The sequence below is a fragment of the Phallusia mammillata genome, chromosome 1 (genome assembly GCF_965637545.1).
Source record: "Phallusia mammillata chromosome 1, kaPhaMamm4.hap1.1, whole genome shotgun sequence".
Taxonomy (NCBI): domain Eukaryota; kingdom Metazoa; phylum Chordata; class Ascidiacea; order Phlebobranchia; family Ascidiidae; genus Phallusia; species Phallusia mammillata.
In genome coordinates this window covers 30,474,899-30,502,187 of record NC_137252.1, presented here as the reverse complement: position 1 = coordinate 30,502,187, position 27,289 = coordinate 30,474,899, and the positions used below count along the sequence as shown (strand labels likewise).

General features: G+C 37.1%; 3 protein-coding genes across 3 annotated transcripts; 2 read left to right on the top strand and 1 right to left on the bottom strand.

Moving 5' to 3' along the window:
* Positions 1-8,667: 8,667 nt before the first annotated feature.
* Positions 8,668-10,428, bottom strand: LOC145210932 (uncharacterized). Its single transcript, XM_080080012.1, has one exon. The coding sequence runs from the start codon at positions 10,426-10,428 to the stop codon at positions 8,668-8,670; it is 1,761 nt and encodes a 586-aa protein (XP_079936138.1).
* Positions 10,429-14,612: 4,184 nt separating this feature from the next.
* On the top strand, positions 14,613-23,458 carry LOC145208538 (uncharacterized). Its single transcript, XM_080078959.1, has 14 exons — positions 14,613-14,799; positions 15,064-15,218; positions 15,753-15,906; positions 17,504-17,688; positions 18,518-18,677; positions 19,038-19,077; positions 19,520-19,685; positions 19,898-20,061; positions 20,658-20,838; positions 20,930-21,000; positions 21,307-21,493; positions 21,609-21,719; positions 21,780-21,882; positions 22,900-23,458. Exons 1-14 carry the CDS (start codon positions 14,724-14,726, stop codon positions 23,043-23,045), a joined length of 1,899 nt encoding a protein of 632 aa, XP_079935085.1. The 5' UTR covers positions 14,613-14,723; the 3' UTR covers positions 23,046-23,458.
* A 1,549-nt stretch (positions 23,459-25,007) lies between these two features.
* Positions 25,008-27,276, top strand: LOC145205692 (uncharacterized). Its single transcript, XM_080078434.1, has 3 exons — positions 25,008-25,111; positions 25,376-25,530; positions 25,831-27,276. The coding sequence occupies exons 1-3, from the start codon at positions 25,036-25,038 to the stop codon at positions 26,020-26,022; spliced, it is 423 nt and encodes a 140-aa protein (XP_079934560.1). The 5' UTR covers positions 25,008-25,035; the 3' UTR covers positions 26,023-27,276.
* The last annotated feature ends 13 nt before the right edge of the window (positions 27,277-27,289 follow it).

The window sequence follows — 27,289 nt, the reverse complement described above, 5'->3', positions numbered from 1 at the left end:
TGAAATGGATGTTAATTGGTTATAAGTTGTGTGTCACATATTCATTCGTTTAGATAGGCATATGTGCTGGAGGAGCCCAAATGGAAAGTTTTGCAAAGTGGACTAATCAACAATCGCAATTTACTTCCAGAAAAACCTTAATTTGCATTACATGAGAGCAGTGGTGGGATTCAGTAGGTTCGAACCGGTTTTACAGAACCGTCTCACAAAGTATTAAGATATCAGCGAACCGGTTGGGATTACTGGTTACTGTCAACTGACTTTTTGTAACAAAACCGGGCTGAAAAATATGACTTTTGTGATATCACCAGCTGACAAAAAAATTGAATCCCATCACAGCCTAAGATAAATATGTGTTGTATATAGTCTGGGTATATATTGTTTCTATGTTTTGTCTATTTGTATAGTATTTCCGCATATAGTTACGCATTATTTGTTTAAGAAATCTAATGTTGTGTTTAACGTAGAGGTGAACTAATCCTTTTGCGACTGCATAGCAGGCTTGATTTGCTTGCTAATCGAGTCTTGTATAGGACAGTAAATACGTTTTGAGCCATAAACGCGTAAAGCAAATACATAATGTGGTTGTGTATGCAGGTAGACGTTAATGTTAAACTAACCACGATGTATATCCAACTGTTGGAATACTGTTTAAAGAGTTTAAAGACAGAAAAACACAATTTGTCTGTGCGTTTGTTGTAAGCCTGAACCAGAGAAGTTTGGAAGTCAAGGTTAAAACCACAACAATTGTTCTACAATCTACGGGGATATTAATAGTATTAGTCAAACATCCCACAGAGTGAGGTACCGACTTTGCTGCACAGTGAGGTACTGCTTTTGGTGGTCTTTGAAAAATCATTCCCGGATTCATTTGTGACCTTGCGAGGCAAAACATTCTCAGAAACTACATTTGGACAGTTGAAATGTGATTTTGATTCCGTAAATCTGCAATGCTTGGGTTGGTTAAAGTTGTTAGAGATTTAACCAAATCAGATAATGGATAAAAATGAAGCCAGATTAAAAAAATTATCAATCCAACTGCGAAAGTTTTGTGGAAACGATGGCAGGGAACAAAATCTAAGGAAATGTGCTGAAATATTTTATCAGTTAGGACAAGAATATGAAAAATTATCGGAAAATTCTGTTGATAAACATGATCAAAAGATTTCACTTATTAGAAGTGCAGTGCTGTTCAATGCAGCAGCAGTACGAAGATCAAAAAACGTTAACATGATAAAACAAGACCTTGCTAAACTCTGTCGCAAGGCTTTAACGCTTGCAAAAGCTAAATTCATGGATAGTGACTTGCTTGAGCTATCACAAGAAGTTTTCTTGCGAGTAAGTAGCCTGAGAACCGATGTCAATTGTTCTATGGATAAAGAGAAAACATCAGTTAACATGCCATGGTCCGAAAAGGTAAAAATCACCGAGTCGAGACAAAACTTCATTACTACTGAGTACAAATTCATTATGAGTGATATTATAGAACACACTATTTTGACATTGGGAACTCCCCAGTGTCGCTTTGCTCTGATTGGAATGGGCTCTTTGGCCAGGCACGAAATTACACCCTATTCGGATTTTGAACATGCATACATTTTGGAAGATAATGTACAAGAAAGGGTGGACTATGAAGAAATACTTGAATATTTTAGATGGGTTTCAGTTATTTTTCATTTGATTGTCATTAATTTTGGTGAAACGATAGTGGCCAATGTGTCACTGCCACATATAAACGACCAAGTTTGCACAGAAAATGATTGGTTTTTCGATGAAAACACACCACGTGGAATCTCTTTCGATGGAATGATGCCCCACGCATCCAAATTTCCATTGGGCAGAAGTGAAACAAAATCAAAGCAGTGGAAAACTGAGCTGATTAAACCTGTTTCTGAAATGCTTCAATACTTAGAAGCGGAAGAATCCTTGAAAAATGGCTACCGTCTTGCTGAAGTTCTTCAAAATTCTTGTTTTGTTTGCGGTTCAGAACCAGTGTATACATCATATAAAAAAGGTATTGCAACCTTGCTGCAGTCAAACGGCCTTACAAATGTCATTGCTGGCTTGAATGAAGATTTTCAAAACTTCAATCCATTAAATACCTTGCCAAATTTACATACAAAACAACAGTTTAACGTAAAGCGTTTGATTTATCGCAGCACAAGTTTGTTCGTTGCAGCTCTGGGCCATATTTATAAGATCCCAGCTCAATCCTCATTTGAAATTATTCGTAAACTGTGCGAGGCTAATTTCATATCCCAATCTTTCAAAGAAAACACTCTATTTGCATTGTCTTTGACATGCGATGTTCGTCTTCGAGTTTACATGCAACAAAACGGACAGTACGACTTGGTTAATGTGAGGCAAAACAACGACGAAAGCTTTACATCAACACTTATAGGAATGCTTGGTGAAAACATTGTCGTCAATTATTTTGAAACAGTCTTGCAATTGCAAAGCCTTGTACAGCAATCATGCCACAACGTCCAAGAACCGCAAGACTTGGATATTTTCAATAGATTGTTCATTTTGTACTGGTTTAAGTTGTATGACAGCGCCATCAAAGAATGTCGCACTTTGCTGAAAGAACTTCATTTGGAAGACGAAACTGGCAGAATATTTTGCCTTCACACCATGTTCTACAGCTATGTTTACCTCAAGGAATACTCTGAAGCCACAGAGATCTACGAATGCATGCAAATTTACCCTGGCTGTTGCGTTAGTCCTGATGGTAAAACAATTTTTCTTAAAGTTTAGAAGTATGACGACTAAAACCCAAAAGGCGCCTTTTAATTTGTAAATGTTATTCAAAACTACTGGTACCGTTGTTTTAAGGTTTTAGCCCAAAATGTTTCTACAAGAGTGGAGGTTTTACTTTGTTTCATTAAATTCTGAAACGGGATCGGGAAACATTTTATTTTTGAAGATCGGGTTAGCCTTACTTTAAGTTTAATATGCTAGTTCTCCATCATATCTAAAAAAGGTCAATCAGTTGTGGTTTAGCCATGGTGGAAAACCTGCGACATCATGCAATCATTCGAAATGTCCAAACTGTTTCTTGTAGCATCCAAAAAAACTATTTTGTTCTAAATGTCACGTACAAACAATCAAATTCAGTGGTTTCCAACCATTTTTATCCAGAGGCCCATTAAATACTGGTCCAATTTCTATTTTAATAATAGGCCAGTATCGAAATATTGAAACCTATCCTGTTCCAACTTATAAGTTTAATTTAGCTACATTTTTATTGCTGATGAATAATTTACTCTTTATTGGTGATACTTTTTTCCCTTTGTTAACGACCCCTAAGGTGGTAGCGACCAATAGGTTGAAAACCGCTGGTCTAACTCAACATAGGATTCAAGCCTAAGATTAATTCTAGCATTGATTGTGCTTTACAGTTGCGGCATTGGCCTACCACGAAGCAGCACAACATGCGTCCAGCGATCACAACTTGAACTATTATTTAGGCCAGGAAGTGGTCTTGAGAAAATTATTGTTGACTGAAACAAAATCACCAGCAAAGAAACAACTACTGTTACATCGGATAGGAGAGTGTTTGTTTGAATGCAGAAAATACCAAGAAGCGTTTAAATATTTCAGACAAGAAAACAACTTCATTCAAATATGGCGAGACCGCTTCGACAAACTTCAACCTATAAGATGCCAAATAAAAATCGCCAAGTGCTCTTACTTTTTGGGCAAATTATCCGTGGCTATGTCATTTTACGATATTGCATTGCTACATCTGACCAGACTACAGCAAAAAGATTGTGATAACAAAAGTGTCCTTGACATGATTGCCACTTGCCACAACGGAATCGGAAATTTATTTCTTAAAAACAAAGATGTGCAGTGTGTAGATCATTTTGATAAGGCATGTGACATTTGGATAAAACTGCAAAGTGAAAATTTAAATGACTTAGTTTTGAGCCTATCCTTTGCCGGGAAGCAATTGCTACAAGGACAAGAGTATGCTCACGTCATTACCTGCTTCAAAATGGAGTTAAAAATAAGAGAACACAGACCAACTGACTGGAATAATCTTAATGTAAAAGCGGACCGTTATTTTGCACTTGGCTGCTGTTTTCACAAACTAAATGACACTGATCAGGCACTAAAGTACTTAACAAAAGCAAAAGAAATATTACAGTTGATCAATGATGAAAAAGCACCACTTGATATTGCAAAGTGCGATGCAATGCTAAGTTCCACTTACCTTGATGCAAAGAATTACCAATGCGCTTTCAGTCATTCACAGGCTGGTTTAGAAACATTACCCGACAATGAAGTGAATTTCTTGGTACGTTGTTACTTCACAAAAGCTCAGTGCCTTTTTTACTTCGGCAAAACATTAGAGGCATCAGATGCTTTTGAACGCTCTAAAGAACTTTCTACAATTAAAAAAATGTGAATGCGTTCAACATAATAGGAGCTCATACTGTGTTATTTTTGAACAGTTTGGGCTGTATAGTTTGTCTAGTTTTTTTTATATTAACGTTTTGTCTATATTTTTTCTAAATCAGCTTTTCTGTAGTAATGTACTAATTTACATTTACGAATGTCTTCAAATCACTGTGACTTTATAGACTACGAAGGTCTACAGCGAAATATTCGTTACTTAATATACAACCATCATTTTATGTTTAGGGGGCCTAATCACAAATGAAGGGTGTGCTTGACAACGCTATTAAACGTTGATTATTATTTGTGTTTTCAGTCTACAAAGTGTGCCGCGAACAAAAAATGAGTTTGTCAGTATGCTTAAAAAGGTCAGGGGCCACATAAACATAACCATATGCAACCAGTGTATCCCACTCGTGATTGTTAGAAAAAGCGAACATGAGAGCTACCTATACAGTTTGATTGCCAAACTTACATTTGGTTTCTGTTAGATTTTATCCATGCTTAGCGCAAATTTTTTGTCCGCAGAGATGTATGAGCAGTGCGCTATTGCAAATCAATACAGCTTAAACAAGTTCATAAATATGTTCCAAACTTAAATTCGCGGACTACGGAGAGTTGTGAGAAGATATTTAAATGTATGTGGGGTCCACAGACGTGTTGAATTATAAATTTGGTCGGTTACATTGCAAAATGTTTTGAGACTATTAGACTCACAACAGGTAAGGACTCACAACAGGTACAGTTTGGAAACGTACAGCCGTCGGTTCTCTTTATTATTAATCTGTTACGGGGCTTAATGCCTAACTATATGCGGAAATACTATACAAATAAACAAAACATAGAAACAATATATAGCAGCGGTTCCCAAACTGGGGTCCGCGGACCCTTAGGGGTCCGTAAAGCAATTTTGCGGGGTCCGCGAAAAGGTTGACGTGCCTCTATAGTCTTATTTGGCGTCAATTTGTGTCACTGAATAGGTTGAAATCAAAGTACAATTAGAGATCCACTGCCTCCATTACTATACAATAAATAGCCTTTATTGCATGACAACTATCAAGAATGCAATTGTTTGCGCATTATCGTAATGTTTTCTGTCTTGTCTGTGATGTCACAAACCGTCTTTGGATCGTTGTTATGTGTAATTTTGCATACCTAATAAGCTAAAATTCAGTAAACCGACTTTCGTATTGCTAAAATACACCTTCACGCTTAAGGTCCGCGGGGTCCTCGATACAATGGCAAATTGCCCGTTTTAAAAAAAAAAACAATGAAAAAGTTTGAAAACCACTAAGTTAGAAAGTTGTTACGTTAAAAATAATCGTGACTACACTAGTGTACTAGAAGAAACAATGATTTTGCACTTGTCCTATAGCATTCTTTGATTTTTTATAAGGCCGCAAAATATCAAAATAATTGCAAAGGATCCACCAGGCAAAATTTTTAGAAAAGTTTGGGAACCGCTGATATATAGCGTCCAGACTATAATCAACACATTGGTAATGCAAACAAGGTTATTTTGGGAGTATATTGCAATTTGTGATTAGTCGACTTTGTAAAACTTTCCATTTGGTGTCTGTCCAGCGTTTTATAACGGTGTCAAATACACCTGCCTTTTGTCATCAAGACCCAAAAAATGAGGCCTCTCTCACTACGATTATCGTGTTCTTGCATACCTGCAGCGAACCGGACACATTGCCTTCTTTTCTCTGCCACTCTTGTATTCGTACATTTGTGTTATTCTGTATTGCTGTGCCTCTAATAAACACCTCGCTACATTTGGTGAACCCAAGCGTGCAGAAACGTTGTTTTTTTGCAACATTACATAAGCCACAAACAATTGATGGTTGCACTTTAAATAACGAATGCTCTATCTAGACCAGTGGTTCCTAACCGGTGGAAATTTACTTTATGCAGAGGAAAATTATGTAAGTATAAGGAGTCACCCAACTCTGTTCCTCGGGTCAGATCCGCAACAACATGTAAGATTAATTTCATTCAGTTGTACACGACACATTAAAATGTGAAGGTCGTTTGTTACTTTAAAGACCAGACCAAAAGTATCAACGTCTGTATTATTGTGCGCGAATAAATGCCATTCTTATGTTGATTGTGATGCAATAAATGAGTATGGCAAACAGAGGAGACTCTTCAATATTTTTACTTTCTCACGGAAGCACTATTCAAACTAAATAAGATTGCAGTGAGCTCTTGCAGGTCCGGATCAAATCTCTTCACAAAATTATTTCAAACAAAGAATAAAAATGTTTGTTAATGTAGGGCACAAAACAACATTATAAAAATAACAGAGGGATAAATTGGAACTTGGTGATTGACTTTAGTGGGAAGATACACCATAAAGGTTGAGAATCACTGCTCTAGATCTAGACCTTCGTATTCTATGAGGTCACAGTGATTTGAAAACATCGGTGTAAAACTAGTACATTACTACAGTGATTTACAAAAAATATAAACACAGAAAGTTAACGTACAAAAAACTAGACAAACCATACAGTGCCAAGCAAAATAAATATTTTATTCCACTCCATTTTTAAGATAAAAATTGTAATCATTCCCTGTATGGACTCCGTTTACTTTGTACACATTTACTGATTTTCGATTCCAGAAAGTTCTTTGGCGCGTTCAAGAACATCAGATGCTTCCAATGTTTTGCCAAAGTGAAAAAGGCAGTGAGCTTTTGTAAAGTAACAATGCACCAAGTATTCCATTTCATTGTCGGGTAATGTTTCCAAACCAGTTTGTGAATGATTGAAAGCGCATTGGTAATTCTTTGCATCAAGGTAAGTGGAACTTAGCATTGCATTGCACTTTGCAATATCAAGTGGTGCTTTCTCATCATTGAGCAATTGTAATATTTCTTTTGCTTTTGTTAAGAACCTTAGTGCCTGATCAGTGTCATTTAGCTTGTAAAAACAGCATCCAAGTGCAAAATAACGGTCCGCTTTTACATTAAGATTATTCCAGTCAGTTGGTCTGTGTTCTCTTATTTTTAACTCCATTTTGAAGCAGGTAATGACGTGAGCATACTCTTGTCCTTGTAGCAATTGCTTCCCGGCAAAGGATAGGCTCAAAACTAAGTCATTTAAATTTTCACTTTGCAGTTTTATCCAAATGTCACATGCCTTATCAAAATGATCTACACACTGCACATCTTTGTTTTTAAGAAATAAATTTCCGATTCCGTTGTGGCAAGTGGCAATCATGTCAAGGACACTTTTGTTATCACAATCTTTTTGCTGTAGTCTGGTCAGATGTAGCAATGCAATATCGTAAAATGACATAGCCACGGATAATTTGCCCAAAAAGTAAGAGCACTTGGCGATTTTTATTTGGCATCTTATAGGTTGAAGTTTGTCGAAGCGGTCTCGCCATATTTGAATGAAGTTGTTTTCTTGTCTGAAATATTTAAACGCTTCTTGGTATTTTCTGCATTCAAACAAACACTCTCCTATCCGATGTAACAGTAGTTGTTTCTTTGCTGGTGATTTTGTTTCAGTCAACAATAATTTTCTCAAGACCACTTCCTGGCCTAAATAATAGTTCAAGTTGTGATCGCTGGACGCATGTTGTGCTGCTTCGTGGTAGGCCAATGCCGCAACTGTAAAGCACAATCAATGCTAGAATTAATCTTAGGCTTGAATCCTATGTTGAGTTAGACCAGCGGTTTTCAACCTATTGGTCGCTACCACCTTAGGGGTCGTTAACAAAGGGAAAAAAGTATCACCAATAAAGAGTAAATTATTCATCAGCAATAAAAATGTAGCTAAATTAAACTTATAAGTTGGAACAGGATAGGTTTCAATATTTCGATACTGGCCTATTATTAAAATAGAAATTGGACCAGTATTTAATGGGCCTCTGGATAAAAATGGTTGGAAACCACTGAATTTGATTGTTTGTACGTGACATTTAGAACAAAATAGTTTTTTTGGATGCTACAAGAAACAGTTTGGACATTTCGAATGATTGCATGATGTCGCAGGTTTTCCACCATGGCTAAACCACAACTGATTGACCTTTTTTAGATATGATGGAGAACTAGCATATTAAACTTAAAGTAAGGCTAACCCGATCTTCAAAAATAAAATGTTTCCCGATCCCGTTTCAGAATTTAATGAAACAAAGTAAAACCTCCACTCTTGTAGAAACATTTTGGGCTAAAACCTTAAAACAACGGTACCAGTAGTTTTGAATAACATTTACAAATTAAAAGGCGCCTTTTGGGTTTTAGTCGTCATACTTCTAAACTTTAAGAAAAATTGTTTTACCATCAGGACTAACGCAACAGCCAGGGTAAATTTGCATGCATTCGTAGATCTCTGTGGCTTCAGAGTATTCCTTGAGGTAAACATAGCTGTAGAACATGGTGTGAAGGCAAAATATTCTGCCAGTTTCGTCTTCCAAATGAAGTTCTTTCAGCAAAGTGCGACATTCTTTGATGGCGCTGTCATACAACTTAAACCAGTACAAAATGAACAATCTATTGAAAATATCCAAGTCTTGCGGTTCTTGGACGTTGTGGCATGATTGCTGTACAAGGCTTTGCAATTGCAAGACTGTTTCAAAATAATTGACGACAATGTTTTCACCAAGCATTCCTATAAGTGTTGATGTAAAGCTTTCGTCGTTGTTTTGCCTCACATTAACCAAGTCGTACTGTCCGTTTTGTTGCATGTAAACTCGAAGACGGACATCGCATGCCAAAGACAATGCAAAAAGAATGTTTTGTTTGAAAGATTCGGATATGAAATTAGCCTCGCATAGTTTACGAATGATTTCAAATGAAGATTGAGCTGGGATCTTATGAATGTGACCCAGAGCTGCAACGAACAAACTGGTGCTTCTATATATTAAACGCTTTACGTTAAACTGTTGTTTTGTATGTAAATTTGGCAAGGTATTTATTGGATTGATGTTTTGAAAATCTTCATTCAAACCAGCAATGACATTTTTAAGACCGTCTGACTGCAGCAAAGTTGCAATTCTTTTTTCATATGATGTATGCACTGGTTCTGAACCGCAAACAAAACACGAATTTTGAAGAACTTCAGCAAGACGGTAGCCATTTTTCAAGGATTCTTCCGCTTCTAAGTATTGAAGCATTTCGGAAACAGGTTTAATCAACTCAGTTTTCCACTGCTTTGATTTTGTTTCACTTCTGCCCAATGGAAATTTGGATGCGTGGGGCATCATTCCATCGAAAGAGATTCCACGTGGTGTGTTTTCATCGAAAAACCAGTCGTTTTCTGTACAAATTTGGTCGTTTATATGTGGCAGTGACACATTGGCCACAATCGTTTCACCAAAATTAATGACAATCAAATGAAAAATAACTGAAACCCATCTAAAATATTCAAGTATTTCTTCATAGTCCACCCTTTCTTGTACATTATCTTCCAAAATGTATGCATGTTCAAAATCCGAATAGGGTGTAATTTCGTGCCTGGCCAAAGAGCCCATTCCAATCAGGGCAAAGCGACAAGGCGGAGTTCCCAATGTCAAAATAGTGTGCTCCATAATATCACTCATAATGAATTTGTACTCAGTAGTAATGAAGTCTTGTCTCGACTCCGTCATTTTTGCTTTTTCGGACCATGGCATGTTAACTGATGTTTTCTCTTTATCCATAGAACATTTGACATCGGTTCTCAGGCCACTTACCCGCAAGAAGACTTCTTGTGCTAGCGCAAGCAAGTCACTATCCATGAATTTAGCTTTTGCAAGCGTTAAAGCCTTGCGACAGAGTTTAGCAAGGTCTTGTTTTATCATGTTAACGTTTTTTGATCTTCGTACTGCTGCTGCATTGAACAGCACTGCACTTCTAATAAGTGAAATCTTTTGATCATGTTTATCAACATAATTTTCCGATAATTTTAAATACTCTTGACCTAATTGATAAAATATTTCAGCACATTTTTTCACATTTTGTTCCCTGCCATCGTTCCCACAAAACTTTCGTAGTTGGATTGACAAATGTTTGATCCTTGCTTCATTTTTACTCATTATCCGACTTGGAAATTTTTTTAACAACTTTAACTAACCCATGCAAGCAGATTTGCCGAATCAAAGTCACATTTCAACTGTCTAAACGCAAAGCATCAGATCATTTGCCTTGGAAGGTCGCAAATGATTACTGAAATTGTCGTCTCAGTAGAACAATTGATGTCTTTAAACCTTAGCTTCCACACTTATTCAAGCACTATGGCGCCGGTTCGGGCTTGCAACAACCGCTCTAACGATGTGTTTTTCCATACCTGTCTTTAAACTCTTTAAACATTGTTCCAACAGTTGGACAGACATGAAGGTTAGTTTAGCATTAACACCCACCTTCAACACAGCATTCGTCCAACAATTTAGGTAAACATTAGGTTAGTTTAGCTTTAAACCCTGAATGTATTTGCTTTACGCGTTTATGGCTCAATATTATGATCCTGTACGAGACTCGATTAGAAAGCAAATCAAGCCTGTTGTGCGTTCGCAAAAGGATAACCACAAGTAGAACACAACATTAGGTATCTTAAAAAAATAATGTCTAACTATATGCGGAAATACTATACAAATAGACAAAACATAACAATCTATTTCGCCCAGACTACAATCAACACCTATCAACATGTTAGGTAATGCAAACAAGGTTGTTTTGGAAGTATATTGTAATTTTTGATTAGTCGACTTTGTAACACTTTTCATTTGGTCTCCTCCAGCACATATGTTTATCTTAAAGAATGAATATGTAACATGTATTACAAAATTGACATCCATTTCATACCACACCAATTTTAACACTTGCAAAGCAAAACAAGACCAAAACCCTATTACTGCTCCACGAGTCCTATATTTATTAACACATAAAATGAAACAAAGGTAAATGTTTACGATGTGACGAAAACAGGATTTATGCCTTCTCTGAAATAGCTAATATTTTTTCAAATTTAGGTGATTAACCAGTGCATCGAGGTAGACTAGGTAGTCTTGCTTGGTAAAGATCTTCTTCTCATTGTATTTTTTAACATATTAATGTATTTTACTTTCTTACAAAACATGCTTAAAACACAATCACACGTTTGCTCCAAAGTTAAAAATTCTCGTCGAAGAACACCCACATCGTAAAACAAATGCCATACTCACTTGTTTTTGTGGTTTTAAATACTATGCTTTTTTACAGGTTTTACTTGCTGCTTGGTTTTTACTTTCATTTTATTTGAGAATAACACGAGTTGCTGTCGTCATGTTCTATGGCTTGTTTGTTTCTCTTTGAAATTGGGGACTTATGACAAACGGAGGGTGTGCTTGAAAGCTCCAAAAAAGTTAATTAGTTTTTGTGTTTCCAGTCTAAAGTGCGTCGATTCTATATGTGGTATCGGTACTTGTCCGATACTTTGGTGGTATTGGAGCAAATACCAATACCTTAAAAACAAGTAAAGCGTGTTTTAGTTTGTCATTTCTTCCACTATTTTTTACTTCACACGGACTTTTGACTCAGTCGCTAGTCGCTACTGCAACACAATCTCTGCGTCCGGATTTGACGCTTGCTGTTCGTATCCGAGAACATACCAGATGTGCCGAAAAACCGATTTGCTGAATCAGCAATTTTAATGACGATCCTGTTTTTAAGCATTTTGTTATCAGTGGGGTAACAAAATAACCGTTTAAAACTAAAGTAAAAGCGATTTGCATGCCAAATCCACATCTTTTACCTGATGCTGTGCGGTGATTAGTTGTTGTGCCTCAACTAATGTTATAATGAATTGAGTTTATGTCGCGGCAGCAGGCTACTGTGCAAACGGACACTGTACGCTGTACTGGAATGGTTAATGCAAATCCGCACAACAGCAACTAAAGGTGCCTGCAAGCTAAACACCTTTAATTCTTTGATATTGGCCCAAGAAAGTTATTAACACAAACAGCAAAAACATAGGAGCTCCCCAAAGACTGTTTGAATGCTTAATTTACCTTTAGTTTCTGTTAATTTTTATTATGCGCTTTACAATTGCTACGAGGGAAGAGCATGCTTAGATTTAACACAAAGATTTAAAATTCCCAAAGACGGAATTTTTCTTTGCGTTTCTGTTAAATTTTCTTCATGCACAACATTTTTCTTACTTTGCGTTTCTGTTAAATTTTCTTTATGCACAACACAACACTCCGTGTAAACTGAGAATATGTGACAAATGCGCTATTGGAAAACAACACAGATTAAACTAAGCATCGATATGTTCGAACTTGGATTCGCGGTAGCGGACTACCGAGGGTTATGAGAAGAAATTTAAAAGTATGTGGGGCCCACAGACGTGTAAACGTCGTAAATGCGGTTAGTTACATTGCAAAAATGTTAACTACAGGTACTAACAACAGGTAAGGAACAGTTTTGCAAACGTACAACAGTCGGTTCTCTTTATTATTAAACCGTTCGGGTGCTATACACAGGTTATGACACATCTCCATAAGCCTAGTGCGGAAACATATTTGATCAATTTAATTGTTTCTCTTCAGGTTCGTTCCGCGAAACGTAGTATTGTTTAACACACAACAGAAATGTCAGTGTAAAAACGGCGGTGCAGCTTAATCAGGTCCTAGTAACATGACCATTATAAGAGAGTGGAAGTTAGTGGTTGTCACTGCAATCCTACTAAATTAAAGGACATATTCTGTTCTCGTTTATCATCATCAAGCAATGCCGAAATTTTCCATTGTAGTACCGAAATCTCAACCCGACACTATACATACACTCAGTAACTCAGTGCGGTTCTCAACCTTTTTTACTTCGCGACCCCGTATGGAAGTTTTTTAACACAACGCGACCCCTGTAGGAACACATAGAAAAGTTTTTACTGCCATATTGAGATTATCATAAATTTGCAAGATTGAACACCTTCAGCAAGACCCTAAAATTGTGGTCATGGCGCACGTCACCATGAACTTTTTCACTATTTTGCGCTTTTTATTTCAAGAAAAGGCGGAAACCCAATTTATAGAAACATTTATTCGCAAATGCTGTTTCGCCCCTTTCAAATCAAATTGTCGTGTGAGTTACCGTGCCAATAGAAGACACTTGGAAAGCATTTATAATACAGATTAAATCATCTTGAGTTGGGTTGCGTTTCACAGCCCCCTCAAAAGTGCTGTGAGACCCCCAGATCGTTAGAAACACGGCTCTAACTAAACATATAACGTAAACATATCTAAGATAAATTTTGGTATTGATTTACAGTTGCGGCATTGGCTTACCACGAAGCAGCACAACATGCGTGCAGCGATCACACCTATTATTTAGGCCAGGAAGTGGTCTTGAGAAAGTTATTGTTGACTAAGACAAAATCACCAGCAAAGAAACAACTACTGTTACATCGGATAGGAGAGTGTTTGCTTAACTTCATTCAAATATGGCGAGACCGTTTCGGCAAACTTCAACCCGTGAAATGCCAAATAAAAATCGCATAAAAGTGCTCTTACTTTCTGGGCAATTCATCAGTGGCAAAGTCATTTTATGATATTGCGTTGTTATAGTTGCTACATCTAACCAGACTACAGCAAAATGATTTTCGACAAAAGTGTCCTTAAAATGATTGCTAATTGCCACCTCGGACTTGAATTCTATGCCTTAGAGACAAAGATGTGCAGTAGATCATTTTGATAAGAAATGTGACATTTGGATGAAACTGCAAATTGAAAATTTAAATGAATTAGTTTTGAGCCTATCCTTGGCCGGGAAGCAATTGCTACGAGGGAAGAACATGCTTAGATTTAACACAAAGATTTAAAATTTCCAAAGACGGTTTAAATGCATAACTTACTTTTCGTTTCTGTTAAAGTTTCTTTATGCACAACACAACACTTCGTGTAAACTGAGAATATGTGACCACTGCGCTATTGGAAAACAACACAGATTAAACTAAGCATCGATATGTTCGAACTTGGGTCGCGGTCGCGGACTACCAAGGGTTATGAGAAGAGATTCAAACGTGTGTGGGGTCACAGACGTGTAAACGTCGTAAATGCGTGTCAGTTACATTGCAAAAATGTTGGAGACTACCGGACTAACAACAGGTAAGGTACATTTTTTGCAAACGTGCAGCGGTCGGTTCTCTTCATTGTAAATCCGTTACGGGTGCAATACACAGGTTATGACACATCGCTAACAGTCTAGAGCGGAAACATGTTTGATTGCCTCAATTGTTTCCAGGGTTCGTTCCGCGTAAAGGGTTGGTTCCGCAAAACGCGGGGTTGTGTAACACACAACAGAAACACACAACAGAAGTCAGTTTGAAAACGGCGGTGCAGCTTAATCTGGTAGAAAGATGACCATGTTAAGAGATTGGAAGTTAGTGGTTATCACTGCAATCTTATTCAATTTAAGGACATATTCTGTTGAAGGTAATGAATACGTCAATTTTGATAAAGTCAATGATTTTATTTTATTTTAACATTTGTTTGTTTAGAATGCTCTTGTATCCTTATCACACACCACAGATGGTGTTTTTTGGTATATTTCATGACCCTACCTTTTGTATATACTTGCTTTGCTTATTTGTTGTCAATGAACTTTCAAAAGTATAAAATGTGTAGATTTTTTCATTTAAAAATTTAACTGAAGTATTTATTTTACCAAAGTTCTTTCCTTTCCCATCTGCATTATAGGTTTCGGCAACTACTGCGGGCCTCATAATATCTTCGGCTTGGGATCCTTTACTATCGCCGACAACTGTGACTACGTTAATGCTACATTAACCATTGGTACTCCAGGTTGGGCAATTTTCCAGAAGTCGGGCGACCTTGGTAACGACGAGTGCAGTGTAAGAATGTACTTTACCAGAACCGTATGAACTAGATCTGCATGCAACTCTTTAAACCACTGGCCGACAGCCGCCGGACCGCAGGCTGGTACCGTTCCGCGAAGAGTTCGTTACCGGGCAGTATAATTTTTCATTTAAATGCTACAAAACATTTTGCTCATATATCCCGGAATAATAAACTAATTTATGCATTATTATTGCTAAATATTTGTAGTTTTTTTAAGGCAGGTCCGCGAAAAAATGTCAGTTTAAAAACGGTCCGCAGTAAAAAAAGGTTGCCGACCCCTGCTTTAAACTATAAGCAGTCAATAGCAGCAGAGTTGTAAACGGGCCCGAAAGTACAGACCCGAAACCCAGCACGAACCCGAATCGTTTTTAAGAAGCCCGATCAAGATTCGTTCTTCCAAAAAGCAGAAAAAAGCATTCGTTCTTAATTGATGTCTTTCCAATAACAAAAGTTTGATCAATAAGTTATACTGCTGCATAATCAAACTTTTTGTACAAATTTACATATGCTAAGCGCTTTATTTGTAGCTTACCCAGACTGGAGATAAAGTTAGAACTTTCACTGGTGACGGACAAGACATTCTAGCCTACGAGACAACCGTATCAGTAACTATGACATTTGAATGTATTTTTACCCAGAATACTGTACCAGGAAATACACTTGAATTTTTCGCCGTTAAACGTAAGTACCCAGCGCTTGTTACTAACATAATGAAATACTGAGAATGCGGGGTTCAAGACAACCCAAACCTTAGTGATATATGTGCGTTTAATCCGTTTTTAAACGGTATGATACAAATAAAAAATGCTTTAAAAGTGAAGATAAATAACTTTTATTGTCTTTGAAACTTTGATATTCTCATTAAAAAAAGATTTTTTTACAAATCTTGTTCGAATCGTTTCTCATTGCAAATCATACAATAACAAACAAAACAGGAATTCGTTATGCTCATTCATGCCTTGAAAATGTGTTATGGCGTCACACTGATGTGGCATAAGTTTTAAAGCTAAAATACATTTGACTTTGGTCATTGAAAAAGGTGCTTTTGCAGACAGTAAGTTAAAAGGAAAAAAAGTGTGTTGATTTTGGTGCCATAAGTCAAACTTTGTTTGTGTTTTTATTTGTAACGACGTTTGTTTGATTCCTTTCAAATAAGGAACTGAAGATTCCTGCTTCGGGACTGCGGGGCTGTAGCACCCTTAGATTATTTTACTTGATATTTCTGCTAGTATACTGCAAATAACATTCATCACAATATTTTTAATGGTTAAGTATGATTTCCCCCTTCATCGAATTTTTGTATTTAAACCGTTACCTATGGTGGGGCTGTGCTCTTCACAACCCCAGTTAATGACGTTATTTGTGCCAAAGCAAAACCAGTGTACCACATTCTTAAGTTCAACAATAAATACAGTTAATTGGTTCTTTTTTAAGCTTTAAAGTTTATTTTTAAGTTTAAAGTTTTTTCTAAGCTTATTTGTTTTAGAGGTAATTGTGTTCAAAATGACTGCATGTGGGGTTTTCCAGTTGTTATTTAATTAAAAACTGCAAAGAAAAATTGAGATAACACCTTTTATTCCAAATATATCAGAGAGGAATAAGTAACAACAAAAAATACACAGTTTTAATTTTAAATAGTACCCAAAAAATGTTTTTGCAAACTGTGAAGTTAAATGCCTTACTGAAAATCAAATACATAACAAACAGTTGAAGAAGGAACAGGAACTCTGAAATACCTGACTGATGACAATTTTAAATCTTGGTTACAACTTTTTTTTACACACAGTGTGGAAAATGTTTGCAAGCAAATTCAATTTTTAGAAACTTTTGCGTTTGAGCCCTTTGTGTCAATAAAAATGTAACAAATCCTTCTAGAACGAAGCCAAAAAAGTCTCAACAGTAAACACTATCGTTTTTCCACAATAACCATTGCTACCCAGGAAGGGGCTTTTTATATGTTGACCTTTTTATGTTCTATAAAGGCTTAACACTAGGTGAAGCATCCCAAGTATTTTAGGCACAATTTGCCACCGCCTCAAATAAACTCAAAGGGCGACATGCCTTGTTAATCAAACAGTTCAGTGAACGCTAATGTCATTATCAGTGCTGTGAGAGGTCAAATCAGTTACACGCATTTATAAACACTTGAATCACACATAAGATTGATAAAAGGTGCGTTTAAGTAACAAAGACTTTCAGTCGCTTTTAAACTTTATTTGGGAAGTTATTTTCCTCATTAATGGTATAAATTTTTATCATGTTGTGTTTTATTTTTTAGAAAATTGTTCAACGTATCTATTTGAGAATAATCTTCCCTACATGTTTGAGTCTCCTGGTGGAGACACCGGTCCTCCCGGCCCAACGTTCTGTTCGTGGACTTTGATCGCCCCACTCGATAATCTGGGTTCTTATGACATCAATTTTGTTCAATTACATCTTCCAAACGAGTACTCTTTTGTGAAAGTAAGTCGTCGATCTAATTTCTGTTGGTTAAGGGAAAGTCAGCGTAAAAAAACATCTACTTAACTTATTACACCTATGGTGCACAACCTTTTTGCTATGGCGGCCATATCGCAGATTCTTATTTGACCAACGACCGTCAATTGTCTGCTTATTTTTGTTTTCAAATTACTGATGTGAAGAAATACGTTTATCATTTAATGGGGCCTAAAAACCCGGATTAATTTCTGCCCTGATGCACAGATCGGCTTGAAGAGTCTGACGATCAGTCTTAACTGTTTATGATTGTTTGCGACAATTGGCGTACAAAAGCCTGACGCATATGGCTACTAATTAAGCCGGTACTATACTTTTTCAGCTGACAGGATGTCTTTTGTCATTTCGCGCTTCACTCCATCCCACGCTGCGTAGCTTTTTCCGGCTAGTAGCTTGTTCTAGTGCAGTGGTTCTCAAATCTAAACGGATCACGTACCACCTGATGACTTTTTGTATGCCTACCAACTTAACCCTCTTTAAATGGCGAGGCCAAGAGTAAACGGACCTATATTTTTTTTCAACTCGGGCAAGCATTTTTCCTAGCCAGCAAAGTTAAAAATTTCAGAAGAATATTTAAAACACGAGTGACCTCAATTACTCTTCATTTAACTTCATTTAGGTTTAGACAGGGTTGCCACCGACTTGCAGCCAAAAATAATGACAAACGAAATATACCGATCATTCAGCACGCTTATGGCGTTTATAGACATAAAAATATGACCAAAAAATATTTTTAAATCCATATATGGTGTTGTTATGCATCTTAGTTGTCATCGCAAGATAACTATGTTTGCAGGTTACAGCAAACATAAAATCTGTGGTATCATGGACTACCAAGGATGGAAGCGTTTCTGAAAGCTCCAAAAAATTTTCAGTTTATGATGTACCAATTGTGTCAGTGCAGTATTACGTCTCTGCGAGTACGAACACCGCTACACACGGATGGTTTGATTTCGGTAATGAAACTCAAACGAACCTTGATCAGTAGGAGTTTAAGCCACTAAATCAAAATGACTTCCTGGGTTTGTTTTACCAGAGGTTCTCAGCTTTTATTTCATTTACTCGTCCAAATATTTCAAAGTTATCTAACTGTGCTAATCCTAGGAAACTTTTTATACGTTAGGCAATTTTATACGTTTCCTATCAGCATGCCATGTTGACTCTTGGGAACAAATTTATATTTATTCGGGCCGTTATATTCGTCATTGAACTTTTCAACAGATCCGTGTGCACATAGTGTTTTAAATTTCAGCCCGATTTAGAAAACTGCGTTTGTTTTGTTGGTTAAAAAGTTAACTCAAATTTATTGGTTTTAGCCAAAGGTCCTTCCTCTTGTGGCGAGACTGTGCTTATAAAGTAAGTCGAAGTTCTTTCTTTGTTTACTTTATAGTGAACAGACTCCTCAGCATGGTTTTGTTCTGCGTTATATTTGTTGGCGTGCTGAAAACAGAAGTGCATGGTGTTCGAATTTAAAACTGACAGCTAATTTGTCCCCCTAAAGTTCGGCAATTTTACCCAGTCAAAACCGTCTCACGAAATTTTGTGAGATCAGCGAACCGGTTAGCATTATGGTTACTGTCAATGGGCTTTTTGTAAAAGAACCGGCTGAAAAATATGACTTTTGTGATAGAACCGGCTGACAAAAAATTGAATCCCACCACGGCTAACTTTTACCACTGGTTTCATAACAAATAGGCTACTCCCCAAATTATTCAAACATTTTACAACAGCTTTGACTTAATTTAAGACACAAACAGAATTATTTTTTTGAAAAACGTCACTTAAAAGTTGTTTCCAGACTAACTAACGAAGACAGAACAGCTCTTAACGCAACCACTGGTGATGAGTTTTATATCTCACCGTATCCGTCGGAGGATGTGCCGGGCATCAACCCAAAGTGCCGCTCGACATTTGAAGACGCCTTTTTTGAGTTTAACATCACCGAATGTCCTCTATTGAGTGATGTGAGTTGTGTTATTTTTTCCCTTATCTAGAAAACCCCTGCAGCTTATTTCAATGTATGTGGGCTGTATAGTTTCTAGAAAGTAGCACTAACTTTTTACGTCAATAAATCCCACGAAAACATCAAAATATGACAAAATAAACATGCTGACCAAAAATGTGGCAAAACATAAGCGGATTTGGGCATGAAATGACCTAAAATATGTACTTATAGATGTCCAATCCTGATGTCATAAGAAACGTCTACACAATTTGGAACCAGAAGTCGATGAACCTTGATGTCGCAATACAACGTTACATTCGTTATAGCCTCAACTTTACCTGCGAACTAAACGCCACAGCCGAAGTATCCTCAGTCAATGTGATGCCACGGGTCAAGTAAATATACTTGTTTATGTGGATTATGGTACGGCCTATTGAAGCCGTTATCCGAATTACCTGGTCTCCTGAGCAGCATAATTTATCGATAAGTATGCTGTGTTAGCTGCATCGACGCTTCAGTGCTCCCAGTATGAATGTATTCATCTCAGATTGCTTATATACAGGGTTGCCATCGACTTAAAACCAAAATTAAGGACAACCAAAAAATTAAATTTTCATACGAAACGAAACAAACGTTTTTGAACAAATCTATGCATTTTTACGAGCCATGACATATCACATACCATATATTTGGCCAGAAACAATCTGTTCCAGCAACTCCTTGTTCGTAAACAATACTTAGTGCATCTTACAACAGCTCAGGTCTAAGTTTACTTTTTCCTGTAGCAGGAATTTGCCTTGTAATTGTTAAAAATAAAACAAACGAAGGACTCAAGTCAAAAATAAGGACATTTCTTAGAAATAAGGACAATGAACTTTTCTAAGACATAGCCCTTTAAAATAAGTACAAATCTTAGAAATAAGACGGTATGCCAACCCTGCTTATATATGTTATAAGCGTGCGTGAAAAACCAAGTCTTACGTTTTTGTAGTGAAGTCCATTCTGCGAGCGATCCAGTGGCTGGGGAATTTGACATTACATTTAACCTCTATGATAATGAAACCTCTTCGGTTGCTCTCCAAGCTAACGCGGTAATCGTTGTCCCAGAATACGTTTACGCAAAAGTAAAGCTGAATAGTATTCCAAGTACCGTAAACGACTACATTTTGCAGGTAAAGTTGTAGATTGTTTTAGGGCCATTAAACCGTTTTTGTGATTAAGTACAAAATTCAAAGACCTAAATCTAAATCAAATGCTTTTTAGCTTGAAACCTGCTGGGCAACACAGACTTCGGAACCAACTAGCATGCCGTCGTATCCGATCATAGATTCCAGGTATGTGGTGGTTAAGTATGTAACCTGTAACCACCGTGACCTCGTAAAAATTGTATTTTTATACATGCAACATGACCTGTGACAGCAGTGTATTTAGTAGCAGAAGTTTGCATAAAAACCGCAACGTATGTAAACTGCATATACAAACCCACTGTTTCACACTATAGGATATCATCGGTGCAGTTGGTGACAAGCCTTTAGCAGTATTGGCGAGTGTGGCCATCTTAATACACTTTCTTCAGCTTAACTGCCATTTATTGGCTGGATGTTTTAGCATAAAATATGTGGTATTATTTATTATTCCAGCTGTGTAGTAATAAGTGGAAATGAGCCGGCCGACACACGAGGGGTGACAAGAAATTACAAACCGAACTTTGCCACTTTCAAGTTCAAGAGCTTCGCCTGGACTAATTTCTCTGACGCCGAGCAGGAGATCTTCGTTCACTGCGACGCAAGTGTTTGCCAGAATTCTACTGGGGAATGTACTGTCCTGGTAATTGAAACTAAAATGAATATTTTGCCCAAAGTCGACTTTTATGTTCTGATTAGAGTTGCGATGTTTAATATTCTTATTTCGCATTCCTAAATCTCAACAATTCTTCCTGTAGACATGCGGTGGTCCAGGAAGAAAACGACGATCAGTAAATCTAGATGAACCCAGGCGCCTATCGTTTGGGCCACTACAAGTCCTTCAAACTCGTAATAACCTATGCGAAAAGGTAACGACAAATTACCATGTTATTCTCAAAAACTACAACATAAATTTCTTGCACACTTAGGACAACGGGATGTGCTCGGACAAATGTGAGATGTTCAAGAACGAAGTGAAGTGTTCTTGCCATGCGGGAAGACGCCTGACAGAGGGTGGGAAAATATGCATAGGTAAATTCAATTCCTTAATCTGAGCTAATTTCGATTATTTTTTCTTGGTTGGCGGGACGCTTTCAAAACGCCAATTCCCAAAAGAGCTGTCATCTATGTTTCTAGTCCGATTCAAAAAACTACTAGCATGTGAACTCACACCACACGTCCCAAAGTTAGCTAAAAACCGATAGGTGGCGCAAAGAGCATTGGCAAATATTTCAAAGCAGCAAAATTCTGTGAAAATGCTGACAGTCAGGGCTATTAGGATTGGGTGGAGGTTTCATAAAAAATAACATTCGAACTAACGAAATTAAAACTCCTGAGCTTAAATTTAGTTTACTCTTTTTTGACTTGATAATTAGTATGCTCTTTATGCCACCCAACGGTGTTTAGCAAACTTTCAGTAAACTTTGTTAGTTACTCCACCAGTCCTTTAAATAGTCATATTTACTTTGATTTCTATGGTGAAGTTAGTAATTACAACTCGGTTCGATCAATCAGCTTTCTTTATAAGCTTAAGTCCAAGGTTACTCATCAAAAAAACTTGAGTGGTGAAGTCGAGGTTTGAACAAGCTTGTGAGCACATTCTCTCGGCAATGATGGCAATAGTTTCAAATGCAAATGAGAAATGAGAGAGATGAGTTTATTTCGCTTGGTAAACATAGCGATAGCACACAATAGCACTCAAAACAATCACCAAGCCGGAAATAGCTGCGCACCGTTAAAACGTTATGGAGTGCAAAACAGTAAAGGGCACAATTGGTGGATAATGGTCGAATGCGCTTCAGCTACACCGTATTAAAAGACGTTAGGTAACCGGGTTTCACAAGAAAGCGAGGTTGACGCATTGTGGGTAAACACGACTGGGGGTTGGGGTAACGGTGGTGGGACTAGTGGAGGGGGCCCTATGAACTAACATCCCGTGTTAGGGTAAGAGGGTGGGGTTCGACAGGAAAAGAAACCACCGAAAGAAACCCTGTCGGTTAGTTTCAGCATATGTAATGCTAAGTTAACAAACACTACTTTTTCACACAGATGAAGATACTGAATCGGAGCACAGAATGTCCAACGATATGACGTTTCTTCTCTACGTGTTCTTCGTCGTACTAGCAACCTTGACTGTTGTATACGTTTGGAAGTCCGCTAGCGACAAAAAAGAAATGATATATAACGTCCTTTAATGGTATTAATACAGGGGTCGGCAACCTTTTAGGCGACGTGTGGCAATTTACTTGTTATTTCCATGTGATAATGACCTCGCGTGCCAACGTTTTTCCAAATAATACTGGTTCGTGGCAACAAATATTAATAATAAAGAGTAAGCAGAGTGTTTTGTGCATGTAAGGCTGAATTTTAAGACAATTGCATGATAAAAACTATAAACAAGCAGTGTAACAAGTTAAATTTTTACTTTCATGTAACACGCAAACCGGTTGGCGTTCCATGAAAACCACCTAGCTAGCCAACCTTGGCACGCGTACCAGGGGTTGCCGACCCATGTTTTAATACATATCATGTACGTGCCTGACTGTGCACTTTATATATAAACAGAATGCAAATAAACACACATAATACACTCTTTCTAACCTCTGAATGATTACTTTTGTTGATAAGTTAGCAAGGCATAGGACAACAATTAAGTTGACATAACTTTTTACCTGCTATCGTTAACATTTTTGCTTAAAGCCATGCGCAACGATGATATTAGACAGCGTTTTTAATTATCCTTTAGAGCTTAACAAACTATCACTAAACAGCAAAAAAAATGAATGTTTGGTGTTCATCCCAACAAAAATCGTTTGAATTATTGCAGCATATGCAAAAAGAATGTATAATGAAACATTCAAACATAAATCTATGTGGCGTATATGATGTCTTTGCGCTTTCAGTCATTCACAAGCTGGTTTTGTACGTTACCCTACTATGAAGTGGATTACTTGGTGCATTGTCACTTCACAACAAACACACAGTGCCTTACTCCTTTTGGCAAAACATTGGAAGCATCAGATGCACTTAAACGCGCTAAAGAACTTTCTAGAATTACAAAAAATGGTAATGAGTTAAAAGTAAACGAAGCCCATACAGAGACCGAATATGATTTCAAGTTTTGATCTTGCAATGCAGTAAAATGAAATTATTATTTTATACTTGAAGAGTCGGGCTTGTATAGTTTGTCTAGTTTTTTTTATACGTTAACTTTTTGTCTATATTTGTTTTCTAAATCAGTTTTACTGTAGTAATGTACTAATTTACATTTACGGATGTTTTCAAATCACTGTGACTTTATAGACTATGAAAGTCTACAGCGAAATATTCGTTACCTAATGTACAATTATCATTTTATGTTTGGGGGTTAATCACAAATGAAGGGTGTGCATGTCAACGCTATAAAACGTTGCATACTATTTGTGTTTTCAGTCTACAAAGTGTGCCGCGAACCAAAATTTAGTTTGTCAGTATACTTTAAAAGGCCAGATGCCACATAAACATTACCATATACTAGTACTCACAATCAGTGTATCTTGTTCGAAAAAAGCACACATAGGAGCTCCCTAAAGACAGTATGATTGCTAAACTTAGATTTGGTTTCTGTTAAATTTTATTGATGCAGAATGCAAATTTCTTGTCCGAGAAGAATATATTTTTGACGGATTTCAACCAACATTCAAATAACAGGACACTCATCCAATGGTTTCCATAAACCAATGTTTTTTTTTGGTGTCTTGCTGTTTATTTAACCGTTCAACAATGGAACTGTGATGATGAAGTGACAATGCAAATAAAACTTTTGACTTGCACTTTTTGTGCAGTGCAATATTGCAAATCAACACAACTTTAACTACATTAATATGTTCCAAACTTAAATTCGCGAACCACCGAGGACTCTGAAAAGAGATTCAAACGTATGTGGGGCCCACAGACTTGTTGAATTCGTAAATGCGATCAGTAAGGTACAGTTTTGCAAAGTACTGTGACCGGTTCTCTTTATTGTTAATCCGTTATCGGTGCTATGCACAGGTTATGACACATCTCTAACAGCCCAGTGCGGAAACATCTTTGATTACCTCAATTGTTTCCTTCGGGTTCGTTCCGCTTAACGCAGTGTTGTTTGACACACATTAGAAATATCAGTTTAAAAACGGCGGTGCAGCTTAAACTGGTCCAAGAAAGATGTCCATATTAAGAGTTTGGAAGTTAGTGGTTATCACTTCAATCTTATTCAATTTAAGGACATATTCTGTTGAAGGTAATGAATATGTCAATTTTGATAAAGTCAATGATATATTGATATTTGTTTGTTTGGAATACTCTCATATCCTTAGAACGCACTACAAAAGGTGCCTTAGTTTGAAGCATTTCATGACTATACCTTATGTTTACTAAAAAATATATACTGGCTTTGTTTATTTCTTGTGAAAACTTTCAAAGCCGTGAATTATGTGTCTTTGTTTATTCACAAATTTATTTGTTTATTTTACCGAAGTACTTAATTCACAAATCTGCATTTTAGGTGTCGTCAATTACTGCGGGCCTGATATAAACTTTGACTTGGGATCCTTTACTATCGACGCTAACTGTGACTACATTAATGCTACATTAACCATTGGAACGCCATCTTGGGCAATTTTCCAGAAGTCGGGCGATCTTGGTAACGACGAGTGCAATGTAAGAACTGGTCCTCCACTATATACGAGACGTATGAACTAAATCCGAACTCGACCCTAAAGTTTTTAATCGATTTGGGTTTGAACTGAGTTTGATTAAAACGAGTTTGATTCGGACCTGACTTCATTTATAGGTAGTGCCACTCGACTTCATTTGGGTAGTGCAAGGTCTCCATGGTTTGTCCAAATGGCGTAGGGTCAAAAGTTTTGACTATTAAGTTGTGATTAATGCAGCAACAAGAAAGTCTCAGGCCAATACTTGCAACTTTGTGCAACTTTACATACGCTACTTTATTTGTAGTTTTTCCATTCTGGTAGTAAAGTTGCAACTTTCACTGGTGACGGACAAAACATTCCAGCTTATATGCCACCAGGAGCAACAACTGTAACATTTGAATGTATTTTTACCCAGAATATACCAGGAAATGCACTTGAATTTTTCGCCGTTAAGCGTAAGTACCCAGCGCTTGTCACTAACATAATGAAATACTGATAATGTGGAGTTTACCACAACCCCAAAACTAGTGGAATATGTGCGTTTAATCCGTTTTTAAATGGTATGGGGTAAAGAAAAAAATGCTTTAAAAGTAAAGATGAGTAGCTAACCAATATCATCTTCAAAGATTCGACATGCTTAGTAAAAACGATTTCAACTCTCAGTTATCATTTTATGCTGTTTAATCACTTGGAGTTAGCCTATTTCAAAAATAAAATGGTGCCCCCCTACTTTGGGTTCGGCGTGGCTTTATCTCAATTTAACAAACAATTTTATGTCATTTGGAACACAATACAGTCAAACTTCGATACTATGCCACCTTGCTATTATGCTACCCTCGCTACTATACCACTTTTGATCGTCACCAACTAAATTCAATAGAAAATATATTTACTATGCCACCCCTTACCCTTAATACTATGACAAATGAGAGTACGGTATTACTGTATTAACGGTCTGATTATGGATTGAAAAATTGGGCCTTCTGACAACTTTCGGTTTGAGCTCATGATAAAACAGAGAAAACACGAAAAACAAATCGTTGAATAAACAGACGTGGTCATGTTTCACGCTTTGCAGCGAGTTATGTGAACGTCGTTCTGTGCTTGTGTCACGGCAAAACTAACAGATCTTGTTTGTTCTAGGCACGATCTATCCGTATTTTTGTAACAAATTATACTGTATACCAGTGGTTCTCAAACTGTGCGTCGCGACGCCCTGGTGCGTCGTTTCAATTTTCCAAGGGCGTCGCAAAAAAGTTTTGTTTCGTGGCTTTTTGTTGTTGTATCAATAAACCCAACTTTAATAATAAGTTTCCTCATTAACTTTTATTTGCTGGTGCGTCGCAAGTCCAGAAAAACTTGTCCAGGGGCGTCGCAACAAAAAAAGTTTGAGAACCACTGCTGTATACTGTAATAAATTATAATCGTACAACACAACGTGGCATTACAGTACATTGTCACGTCACAAGGCTATGTTTAAAAACAACCCTCGCTATTATGCCACCCTCGCTACTATGCCACTTTCTCTCGGTCCCAAAGGGTGGCGAAGTTTGACTGTACACGGATCTGTTCATAAGTTTATTAAGAAAAATAACAGCCAAAATTGACTGAAAAGGCGACATGCCTTGTTAATCAAACGGTTTAGCACAGGGGTCGGCAACCTTTTTTGCACTGCGGACCGCTTTTGACAGTGAAATTTTATACTACAAATATTTAGCAATAAATACGCTTTAATTAGTCTATGATCCCCGGGATACATGGTC

What these genes read in the sequence shown, in the direction of transcription:
- LOC145210932 (XM_080080012.1), bottom strand. Translation starts at nt 10,428, where the DNA reads ATGAGTAAAAATGAAGCAAGGATCAAACATTTGTCAATCCAACTACGA.
- LOC145208538 (XM_080078959.1), top strand. Translation starts at nt 14,724, where the DNA reads ATGACCATGTTAAGAGATTGGAAGTTAGTGGTTATCACTGCAATCTTA. An exon ending in GGCGAGACTGTGCTTATAAA is followed by an intron (nt 19,078 to 19,519) that starts GTAAGTCGAAGT and finishes AGTTGTTTCCAG; the next exon opens with ACTAACTAACGAAGACAGAA. An exon ending in AATGTGATGCCACGGGTCAA is followed by an intron (nt 20,062 to 20,657) that starts GTAAATATACTT and finishes ACGTTTTTGTAG; the next exon opens with TGAAGTCCATTCTGCGAGCG.
- LOC145205692 (XM_080078434.1), top strand. Translation starts at nt 25,036, where the DNA reads ATGTCCATATTAAGAGTTTGGAAGTTAGTGGTTATCACTTCAATCTTA. An exon ending in AAGGACATATTCTGTTGAAG is followed by an intron (nt 25,112 to 25,375) that starts GTAATGAATATG and finishes TCTGCATTTTAG; the next exon opens with GTGTCGTCAATTACTGCGGG. An exon ending in TTGGTAACGACGAGTGCAAT is followed by an intron (nt 25,531 to 25,830) that starts GTAAGAACTGGT and finishes CTTTATTTGTAG; the next exon opens with TTTTTCCATTCTGGTAGTAA.